At 38.0% G+C, this 12,329-nt stretch overlaps 1 protein-coding gene across 1 annotated transcript in view; it reads left to right on the forward strand.

Moving 5' to 3' along the window:
* Positions 1-12,329, forward strand: part of LOC139734893 (polycystin-1-like protein 1) — a 101,412-nt gene that overhangs the window by 63,312 nt on the left and 25,771 nt on the right. Inside the window, exons 26-33 of the mRNA XM_071645673.1 lie at positions 3,393-3,546; positions 4,462-4,590; positions 5,904-6,140; positions 8,858-9,130; positions 9,711-9,836; positions 10,622-10,770; positions 11,436-11,536; positions 11,981-12,115. Of these exons, the coding sequence (XP_071501774.1) occupies positions 3,393-3,546; positions 4,462-4,590; positions 5,904-6,140; positions 8,858-9,130; positions 9,711-9,836; positions 10,622-10,770; positions 11,436-11,536; positions 11,981-12,115 (1,304 nt within the window). The remainder of the gene's footprint in view (positions 1-3,392; positions 3,547-4,461; positions 4,591-5,903; positions 6,141-8,857; positions 9,131-9,710; positions 9,837-10,621; positions 10,771-11,435; positions 11,537-11,980; positions 12,116-12,329) is intronic.

A 12,329-nucleotide genomic window follows, 5' to 3' on the forward strand; every position in this document is an offset into this window, starting at 1 on the left:
ATTGCCATTTCATATCATTTTCGAGCCGTTTGGAGTTTGAGTCGACATTGAAATGATTGATCTCTTGGTAACAGAGAGAAAGTAATCAAAAAAGGCTAATTTTCTTTTGCAATAAAATGTGTTGAATCTAAGCCCCCTTAAACCCCCCCCCCAAAAAAAACAACAACAACAAACAAACAAAAACAAACAAACAAAATCGGTGAAAGTGTCAAGGCAGATAAAGTTGATACAAAGTAACAATTCATTCATTAGCCAGTTTATCATTCCCTGAATCTTTAACTCAGCATATTTTGTGAAACTGTGTCAAATTGGCGAAGGATGCAAGATAACGATTTTGATGACTTCTTTTCATCGTGCCTCGGCAAATTTACCATCTCTTCCAGAAAACACCACAGAAACACAAAAAAATTGAAATATTGATAGCCTTGATGCTCCACATTAAAGGGATGGTATAGCTTTGGTTGTGATGAGAGATTCAGATTTTAACTTTTCACAAGATAATGAGAAACCATTTATGAAATGTGAAAGAGCATACAATCCTAGGAGGAATTCAAAATTAGTTTGATGAAAATCGGTACGGAATGGCTGAGATATCCAAATACGAAGTAAAACAAAGTGGTTCTTATCAAAGGTGGGTCCCATCTTTAATTAGGACCACTTTGTTTTTTTTTATATCTTTGCCCATTTAGAATCAATTTTCATCAAAGTAAGTTTGCATTCCTCTTTATTCATGCTCTTTAATATTTCATGAGAGGTCTCTCATTATCTCACACACACAAAAAGATGGAAACCTGAAACCTTTAATATCTCAACCAAAACTAGACCTTCCCTTTGATACCCAGCACATGCACCATTCATACTTTTCACATTTACTGATTTCATGTTTGATATTCCGTGGCCATAATTTAGACATTTATCAGAGAAAGAAACAGAAAGAGAGCGACATTTGAGAGAAGCTTTTATGTTCAAAGACAACCTTTTTTTTCTTGCTGTATCCTTCTTTTCAGGATTCTCAGATTTGATGCAAAAAAAGGGGGAGAAAACTCCAAGTAAAATAATATTTTTTTTGGCAAATGGTTAAATTTATGATTGGTGTCATTCACTCACTTTCAGGAAGCAAAATTTGCAATCCTGCATGGAAAACAATGTTTGCGTATTATGCATATGTTGTACCTTTACTGCAATGTATTACACATTTCAGGATCAGAGTAAATTGCTTCATGTGTTGTTAAATTCGCAAATAGCACCAGACTAAAAAAGTATATGCAAAAATAAAAATCATGAAAAGTATACTGGAATATACAGTACCGAAACGGGTATGCACGATATGGGATAACTTGCATACAAATTGTATGCCCAATACAAACACAGATATCTATCACATCTCAAGTCATTCAGGAATCCACAATAGGGTCACTGTCAAAACATCAGGATTTGAACTCATTGTCATTTTAATAGTTGCAAAGCACAAAACAAAATTGAAGTTGAAGTATAGCAAATTTCAGGGTATTTTGTTTTGCATGCTCTTTGTACAAAACAAATGCCATTTCCATAGATATTTTTTTAAAGATATATATATACATTCAGGAATGCCAGTGCACTTCAGGGAATTTTGACTCGGCATAATATCCATGTTTATGAAATAGTGCAGCTACTGTTTGAATCAGGAAATACTCAGTGGAGCAAGCAGATCAACGTTTCAGGGTATAAGAGTGGATGCACTGACAAAAGCGCTATTACAGCAAAAACAGTTTGCACAACATAAAACATATTCTGTGAATGAATTTGATACCAATTCTCTCAGGATGATAGCAGCTGGATTCAATTTGCTGGACACAGTTGGTTGCTTGTATTGGCACAAAACATCAAAATGTCACCCTCAGATACAGTGATTTCTGTTTTGTTTGATCTCGTATCAGTTATTTACAATTCTGATCTACTGTAAGATAATAGTATTCAATCCAATTCATTTATTTTCATTCTTCTCTCTTTTCCAACAGAATACAACACAGAATAAATCAGGAATTATATCACAAATGTATACATTCAACTTTGCAAAGGATATCAAATGGTACAAATAAAGTTATATATGCATGCATACTTGCAAAAAATACAAGGTTATGTTTTAGTTGAGAAAAATGTATGAAAGTATGAAATTTCATGCACTGTCAAAGTATTTTGCTAATTTTGCACGTAACAAAATGAGCAATGATGTATCAGATCTCATACTAAAACACTCTTTGCAACTGACCAAAGATTTAAGGAAAACTGCTCTTATTGTCAAAATTATGAGTGAACAAAGTTCCCAGCAAATGGTCCAATGAACTAAAGTTTTATCATTTGAAAGTTTTCAAGTAAAGTTTGATGGGAAGTCTTTACCTGTGTATGTACATGTACAAAATAGAGTCAAGCTCGGTTTGCTATGTATTTTAAGTTTGTGATATCATATATATTTGTAGGTGTGTTGTTTCAGTTATGTGTATGTCTGTGTTTAATACCTATGTCTTGTTTTTATATCTGATCTGTCCTTAAAGGGCAAATTGTGCATTGGGATGTATGTTCATTTTGTACAGGTTGCTGATGTCTTCTACTGCTTTATACGAATGCATGTATGTGAAAGTATTTGTGTGTTATTTATTTTATGATTTCAGCTGCACTTTAGGGTAGAAAGCACAGGTAACAATCCCAAGGGTGTCAGATATAATATAGAGTTAGTCTTGTGTGCATTATACATAATATTAGAGATCATAAGCATGAATGTGTTCATGTATTAAATCCATTGATAAAGAATAGAAAAAAGAGATGAACTATCATCTGAATTTTTTTTTCACATCTTCATTTGGAGACAATTCTCACATGGAAGTACATTTTGAACTATTTTTTAAGCATTAAACATTCTCATTAGGTTAAGAAACATAGTCATGATTTGGTTTAAAAACAAGAATATTTAGGGTCAGAAGAATGCTTTGTTCTGCTGCATACACTTCAGCCATTGCTATTAAATCAAAGAAATACGTAACACCTTTTTCATCCTCTCACCCACCCCACCCCCCCCCTCAAAAAAATAGCCATAAGAATGTGAAAATGCAATGTGTAAATGTTGAAGGTATACACATTTACAATAAATAGACCCTAGCAGCTTAATTTTCATTGTGGATACTGTGTTATGAGAATTTTAGACAGATGAGTGATTTGATGTATTAAGATATTATGTGTAGGAATGAACTGCAAGGATTATCTTCAAAGCTGCCGAAATATTCTATCATTTTATGCTCATATTTATTTCCTTTGTCTTCTTCTGTATCATTTCATATTCACCTATGTATAATTTCACCCATGTCAAAATGTTTTGTATCTAATGTTGCCAAATGAATGAATAAAACACAATATAGGAGTGAGGTCACACTCGGCAGCAGCAGTGATCTGGGTACCTACGTTGCCCGCGGCGACCAGCTCAACATCCATTCTCATGTGCGACTCGTGGCACACCTCCTCAACAACCTCTCGCACCACGACGAAGAGGACGAAGATATGGAGCATTGCCATGTGAGTAGATCAATTTATTTCATTTTGTTTCATTTTATTTCAGATCATTCATGTTATTTCATTTTGTTTTATCTTATCTCACATCATTTCAATTTAAGTCAATGCAGTTCATTGTGCCTCTTTCATTATTCCCTTCCTCTTGAATCTGTTGAAGGCTAGTCGTGAGTAAACTCAGGTGTTTGTATGAAATGTGTATTATCACAAAATCAGTTTGTCCTCATCGGGTTACTGTAGTTCTTTTTTTTTTGCACTTTTAAGTCTATTTTTATAATCAATTCCTTTTTTAATTGCATACTAGTCAATGTGTGGTTTATACTGTTTACACACAGTGGGTCAAAAGAAGTTTGATTATTATTTTTTGAAGAACCTGAGAAGAGATAAAGTGATATGGCAAATCAAATCAAATTGATTACATTCATAGATGATTAAATGGGAAATGCATGTGAGCCAAGGAGAGGAAAAATGTTTTGGAATACCAGTTTCCTAGAAAAACAAGGGGAAATTTGTGTCATTCTCTAAGTCTTGGAATTGTATGCCTCATTATGTAATGAGACTTTATAAGCACTTGAACTTTTTGTAGATAGACATAGGCAACAATTTGAACTCTGTTTGATATTCCAAATCAGTCCATTTACTATCATAAGATAATACCTTATGAAATATATGATAACCTGTACATCCTTATAGGAAACTAGAAGATGCTTTGGGCAAAAAGATAAGAAAAAAAGAATGTGAGAAATATCTGATTTTTTAGTGCTAGATCTCAGAAGAATTTTTTGAAAAAATGTCATACAAACCTGATTCCAAGAGTCATTTGAAAAAGAAATGTGGGTGGACTGTATGTTAAATGCATGGCCTTCTAAACAACTAGTGTACTCTGAACATCACATCGTCACTGTTGTTTTCTCTGCCTAGAACATTGCCGAGCGGTGTGACATTCGCAGTGCCCTCTTAGACGGGATACAGGCCCTCTCCATTCGCAATGAGTACGAGATCCTGCAGGCAGTTGGCGCCACAGTGGAGGCCACTGCAGTACCAGAAGAGGTTTGTGTGCGAGTTTCCTTGATTTTGGAAAGGAGGTTTGAAGTGGGAGTGGTGCAAATCCAAATCCAAACATAAGGCACCAAAGTTCTTCGCCAAGGAAATTAACTTGCAGGCTACACTTAACCCCCCCCCCCCCCCCCTCCATTAAGGGGAAAAAAAATGTTCACTCATAAAGCTGTTTAGCTGGTTCTGGATATGTAGGGCCAAACAAGCCACAAACAAAAAAGCAACAGATGAACTTGAGTGTTTTTTCCTGAGTGTTTTCTCCTGTGTGTTGCAAAAGAAAGCATGCGGTGGATTATGTATAGAGTAAAGCATTCCACTACAGATGAAAAATTGGGATAGTGTGGGGTCCATGTCTGAAATGTTGGTGATTTTCTAAACAATCTTATACTGGGATGAACTCTGTCAGGCAATGTGGTGAAAAGTATAAGCTCATAAAAGACTTGTTTTAAATACTAATTTGTCTCTAGCATTTGAAGTAAGGAATTTAATGTATGTGAAGCAGCATGTTTCCCCCCCCCCAAAAAAAAAAAACAAAAAACAAACAAAATGTTGTATTGGCGTAATCTGCCCAACCCAACAATATCCCCGTCTGATTGCTATCAGTGTTGCATATGAATGTGATGCCTTTGTAATTGTATTTGCTGTGCAGAAAATCTGGAAGTGTTGTGGATAGAATAGCTTATTTCCTGCCATAAAATATGTGCTTCAAGTGGTTTCAGCGAGAGTTTAACCTCCTTTTTTTAATCGTTATTTGTGGTGTGGTGATGGCACCCTCAGTGCTTCGACTTGGATGCCATGTCACATTTCGTGTACAGTGTACGATGTTCTCTATCAGCCACATTTCTTGTCAGATTTAATTCAAACTTGCTATGAAGGCTTAGGGGAGGCTATTCTAGGAAACTAAAGATTTAATTGACAGTGCCCATATTCCAACTTTCATAGGAGGCCAAGTCATATTGTCTTGTATATGCTACATGACCATGGCAGCCTCATTGCCCTGTCGGATTTCATTGTATCTCACATCAGTTGCCATATTATACAACATTTTGGCCTAAAAGTCATCCAAATACTGTAGGGTATGGGGGGACGGGTTGAGGGATACATGTGCTCGAACCGGTACCCCGGCCAAGTGCTCTGGTTTCCTTTTGTGCGGGGGGGGGGGCTAACGTTGACCGTTTCTCTACTCTGTGTAGGTATCATGTTGTGCTTTGAACAGTAAATTAGGTATAAAAAAAAAATGATGATTAAAAAATACTTGACTTTGCCATGAATTACGTGAATGATTTGTATCCATCTCCAACCACCAGATGAGCACAGAGTGTCAGAAAAAGACATCAAATCTTCTTGTGGCCCTTGCTGCCTCCAGCGCTGCCTACCGGTGGGCGGAGCCCAGCTCAGCGCGGGACGCCCTCGCGGAAATGCTGACCGTCGTCTCCAATATGTTTGAGTCGTACCACCACAACCACACGGGGGAGCCCTTGGACCTGAACGTTAAGAGGGCCATCACAGAGAGGATGATCGCGTCGCTCTCCGACATGCTTCAGGTAAAGAGTTCAAGAACACTCTATCATGGATTGGTACAGGGCTGCCAACATTAGCACAAGAGCACCGTGGCATACCCTATTTACTGTAAAAGCTTTATTTTCATGTACATATATTTTCCTGAATTAGGAGGTCACAGACATTTTCATTGAAATGCTGTTTTTGCAATTTGTCACCGAGGCTATTGTAAGTGCACTGATGCTTGTCCGTTAGCGTTATTTTCCCGTATTTATAAAATTCGCGGCCCAACAGTGATTCATGGAATTCGCAAAAATTAAACCCTCACGAAAATAACAGCGTGTTCGCAAGGTTTGGGTTCAAATCCTGCCTGGTATTTTCATCCTTGGCCAAGATATTTTCCTCACTCAGAAGGCTCTGCCATTATCAATTAATACCCAAGCATTGCTAGGTACCAATAAGGTAACAATAAGGTAACAATATTATCTCTTTAAATAGTTATCATGAATTCTTCTTACTAATTTCTTTCCACGAGTATGGCCTACATGTATGTTGAAATGCCCTGCTGTGAGCCATGTTTGCTGTCTGCACAAGATCGATCAGCGCATACGCACAAATATCAACAAGAATGCAAAGCATGAAATTCAACAAGACATTGGCCTCATTCATGAAATAATGCAATAAGAAATAATGAAGTAAGGGAAATATTCAGTGGATTATTGACTAATGAGATTACAGAGTTCATGATCACTAAGAGATATAATTGTGTATGTTACATACATCTTTAATAGTAAGCAAATAATCAACGTTGGTGAAGGTGATGGGACAAACCATCACTTCCGAGGCGACCTAGATATAGCTATCATTCCGAAGCGCAGCTAAGGAAAGATTGTGTACGTATTCAGATCGCTGAGGAAGTGATAGTTTGTCTCATGGCCTGAAACTAAAAGTTGATTATTTGCTTTATATTCCACATCTAGGGTCCTAGATATTCCCATTTTATTCCACATCTGAAACTGTTTGAGCTGTCTTTGGGTATCCTTAGGGTGTAGGTTACGTAGTTTACTTTAGACGTATGCGCGTAGATGACAAAATAACGAATTTGATCTGCGCACCGCAACACCGAAATAAAAGTGTGTTGCACTGTGGACTATCATTACTTGACCTAGTTAAGTGATAGTCCACAGTGCAACGCACTTTTATTTCGCACGTACTCATCTTGCGTTAGGACTGTACATGTATGGACTGAAGAGATCAGCAAAACAAAAGGGACTATCAAAATAGAGTGTAACAAACTTTTCTTCTCAGGTGATGTGATGGGCAAAACTACTGTACACTTAATCACGTGATTAGCTCTTGACCAATCGTATAGCAAGATTCTTAGTATGTGGAATATAAAGGGATATGTCATTCCCAAAGCAGGGACGGACAGGCCTTTATAATATTCTCTCTTCAACATTTGAAGAGATATTTAAGTTTCCCAAGGATCCTCGGTCAGATTTGGGAAGATTCTGTAGCTCCTGTTGCAGGCACCTTGGAAATTTGATCCTGCCCATGCAACTTTTGGGCTCTTTCGGAAAACATTTCTGAGCCGTAAAACTGGCACATAGTTGAATACTAACCATCAAATCATGGTGATACACGTGTACATGTAGCATAGATGTGACAAAGACTCTAAATGTGACCGTGCACCTCAAAACGAACATAAAGTCGCACACACTGATTTTGCGTGAGGATTGAAAATAAGTGAAATGGGTCAACCTAGCCGAATTTGAATTTTTCATATTTTCTGAAAGAGCGGGTCTTCTTTTACATTATGCTAAAATTTGGGATCATAAAACGGGCAGGAAAGTGTGTTTTTTTAGCAGTTTATCTCGAACATTTTTGGTAGAATAGTGTAATTAGGTGTGTCTTTTGAATCCCTTTTTCATTTCTGAAAAACCTTCTCCACACTCTTCACTTTCAACTCTAATAACTTTTAAAAGGATAGTGCTACTGCTTTGAAAGTTGGCATTAATTATGGACAGAATGTGTTAATGAGGCATGCTTAATTTCAGTTTAATCTCATAATCCCTTCATTGTTGTTACTCTGGTGGTTTACTTCCTGTTTTTTGTCCCATTCATCACACAGCCAGCACGGTTTGGTAAAGATTAAGCGCTTGAATAGACACTGTACTTCAGAGCCTCTTTTCTCAGTTCACACTTTTCCTGAGTTTATGCTTTCTTTCCAATATTTAGATATGTTAGGAGAGTCCATTTGATTTGAGTTATACATCATTTTAAAGCTTAAAGTCTGCTCTTTCAGAATATGGTCTTAGCTAAAAATTCATGTCTGGCAACTTTTTGTTTGTTTTGAGGTGCAGGGTCACAAATGTGTACTTGACATTTCCATATGGAGGACGTTTTAATCCATGAAGTTATGGGGCAAGTTTGCTACAGAAATTGCCTTGTAATCATAATCTAGTTTTCACTGCATAGAGTGAGAGAAATGTGTTAAATTTATCAAATCTGGATAAAATCAGAAAGAAATCTACAAATATCTTCCAATTAAAAGAGAGAGAAACAGGCATTTTAGTCTTATAGAATTTGTTGTCAGTGTAAGATAAAGTTTTGAATTAAGCATTAGGAGACTTATTGATATTCTACAACAGAAAGAAACAGAAATAAATGAAGAGCCTGATGACACTATCATCTGGTACCATAATAGATTGATGACATATCTTCTTCTTCTTCTTCTCTTTATCTGTTGACCACTCTGCAGGTGTATCTGGGTCACATGACCACCCAGAGTGCCCCAGTGACCCTGGACAGCCCTCTGCTGACACTCCAGGGGTCAAGGGTCGACGCCCTGGGCGGGGCTAGGCTGGTGGCGGGCGGGGCCTCCTTCACCCTCCCCGAGGACCTGGATGGGCTCCTGGGCCACGCCCAAGCCCAGGGGTCCTCCTCCGGCTACCAGTGGAACTACCCTTGCTACAGCGCCCACATGGCTACCTACGCTGACAACCCCTACGTCTGGGGGAATGGCTTCCAGAGGGTATGTGCTGTGATGGAATACATCAAGAAACCTGTAGGGGCCATGCAACCAAGTGTACACATTTATTGAATTCTTGTCCTAATGTTTATTTCATATAATTTGTCTTTAGATACAATTACATGTACACTTGTATGTCAACCTGCAGATGACATGCAGTCATATTATGTTTATTCAACCTCACAGTTGCCACCTAGTTGTTATGTTTGTTTATTTGTTTGTTTGTTTGTCTGTTTGTTTGTTTGTTTCCTGTTTTCAGATATATGTGTAGTAGTAGCATGTTCTCCAGAGCAGTCAGAAAGATACTCATGTTTTACATTGTACGGTGTATGTGCATTTCAATGGGGTCAAACAATATCCTGTAATTTCCAAATTTCCAATTTCCATGTGACAGTATTTCATGTATTCTTCTGTCGGTACATGAATATTGTCGACCATGTCATGAACTAACCATGCATTTACAACCCTTTTCCACACAAATGAGTACTACAGGCTCCATTGGGTTAAAAAGTCAGCAACCCTGTCATGACTTAATGAGTTGACATAGTAACATGTACCATTGTCCATGTGTTTGTACTTCCAGGTCACGACCCCAGTCACTTCTCTGGAGCTGTATACCTGCCATGATGAGACGGTGAGCCCCATCGTCGTCGGCAACCTGCCGTCTGGGCAAGAGGTTGTCATTGACATCGATAACATGGTTGAAGAGGTGAGCCTGCTAGCTTTCAACCCGTTGAAGACTAGTCCCGAGTATACTCAGGCAGGTGTCTGTGGGAAGTACATGTTATAGCAAAATCAGCCCGTCCTCAATGGGGTATTGCTTGCACATTTCAAATGAAATTCTTTCCTGTCATTGCAAATTTTCATCACATTGCATCTCCATATGAGTGAACTGACATTGAATGAGGAAAATGTGTGTAGATTACACGCATGATGATGTATGTTTCGATGTTTTGGAGATTTGAACTACTGTAAAGCGAGAAATTTTTGGCGAATTTGAGCCAACGGCCTTTTTTGCTGCATGAAATTTTTGCCAGTTGCCACTGGCATTCAATGCATGTAGTGTGGAGAAGAACTTTTGCGTGCATTTTACAGTCATTTTGCAAATCTTGGCTCTCACAAAATTTGCGAAATTAGAATGGATCAATGTGAACATTTCTGGTTTTACCGTATCCATTTACTGACAAATGTACTAGTTTCCTTGTTGCTGATTATAAAATAGTTTAATTTTTTCCCAAGTATTTAATGATTTCAAATATGTGCAAAGGTGATAATTGGCAATAACAAGTTGTTGTAGAAGTGTCAGACAGTGCTTTTGATTTTGGGTTAATTTTGTATAATGTCGTGCTTGATGTACATATCAGTGACGGATTACGTTTGTTAATTCTCTGTATTGTTTTGATGAAACATTCGGGCATATTTAGTTACATTACATGTACAGTGTACGTTCATATTCTCTGTCTCTCCTCACACGTGTGAAATCCTATTTCCCAGTTTCCATCGGCGTTCAACTTCACCTTTGACCCCGCTTACATGAGCGTGCACGAGTTCAACGTAACTACAGCCAACATCCAGCAGAGTTTGCACCTTGCCATCGAGTTGACCCCCATCGATCATCCAGTCCCCGTATCCGTCCTGCTCAGGTGAGACTGGGTTGGTCATGTCTATGAATAAAGCTTTCCTCTTGGCTGTTGGTGCAGTTGAATATACGTGTACAGTAAGAAATCTACCGAGGTATGCAAAATTGGTGGCAGCTGGCTGTGTTAAATAGGCAGGTGGTCACTGTACACATGGTCTCTAAAAGGACTGTACAGTACTTGTTGAGGTGAGGATTCAGTTTTATAACATTTTTTGGTGAGATAATGAGAAATCTCTTAAGATATATAAAAGAGCATGTAATTTCAAGAAGGATTCAACAATATTTGATGAAAATTGGTCCTGAGATGGCTGAGATATCCAAAAAAGCGATACTAATAAAATTGACAGGCCACAAATTTTATTAGGATCTCTTTGTTTTACCTTGTTTTTAGATATCTCAGTCATTTCAAAATTGATTTTCATCAAATAAACTTTTGATTCCCCTTAGAATTGTATGCTCTTTCATAGAGTGGTTTCTAAATATCTCGCAAAACGTTGCAAACTGAATCCTCACCTCAACCAGTACCATACACTCCCTTTAACATGGCTTTTCTCCTAGGGGGATTTTTCAGTGGTCGTGTACGGCAGGTGGGTTCTATTTGACATAAACATGTTTGTATTATTCTGTCTTCCGCTCTTGTCTTCCTTGTCTCAATTACCATGCCTGTAGATATGACAGGGAGCCAACGCCCACTCAGTACGATATGCGCTGGGATCATGATGAAAATGTCAACAACATCCACATCTTCCTCGTCCCAGATACCTTCAACAGTAAGTCTCAGACAAACGGACAGTTTCGTCAAACCTATTCTCGAGAAATGATAAGCATGATAAGAGTAATGCGTTTTTTGCACGTCCTCCTCTTAATATAAGTTCTGTCTGTGCCCAGATATTGTGAGAAAATTGAAAATGTTTGACATTTTGTTTCCAAAATAAATGGAGAGCTGCTCAGCTCATAAATTACTCAGAGTTGCTAATTTGTCTTTTTCTCTAAAAATTTGTCAATTCATAACTTGTTTTATGTGTCTGATTTTTGCCCCAGATTTTCACTGGTTTAATCCTGATTTTTCTGTTTTTGTACAAAGCAATGTAATATTGGAATGAAATTTCCCTGTACACCTTGTAGGTCCATGGACTTTGTACAGCAGCAAAACCATTCTTGTTATCTACGATGAATGATGCTAATTTTGTTCGCTGCTCTCCTCTTTTTCTCAGACTCCGGCCGCTACTACCTGGCCTTGATGGACGGCGAGTTTGGTCAGATGGTGTACCGGCAGAATGGGGACCTCTCCAGGCAGTATATGCTGAAGATGTGGTGGGGCGAGTGCCTCTATTGGAACGTGGAAAATGGTGAGCTCATATGCATTCAGATTCTTTTATGTTAAAACTTATATCATGAAACCAACAAGAAGTTGCTGAATAAGTACTTTGAGCTTGGTTTGGCCATATTCTTGGCTTTAAAATGGTATATTACTGATCAAAACTGTATTTATGTAGACACCTAAAACAGGGCTTGACACAAGCTTTTTCCTCCTTCAACCTGTTAGGGCCATTAAAATCTTGA

Source organism: Diadema antillarum, unplaced genomic scaffold (assembly GCF_040938485.1).
Source record: "Diadema antillarum isolate AM-2024a unplaced genomic scaffold, OU_Dant_1.0 seq00000550_RagTag, whole genome shotgun sequence".
NCBI lineage: Eukaryota > Metazoa > Echinodermata > Echinoidea > Diadematoida > Diadematidae > Diadema > Diadema antillarum.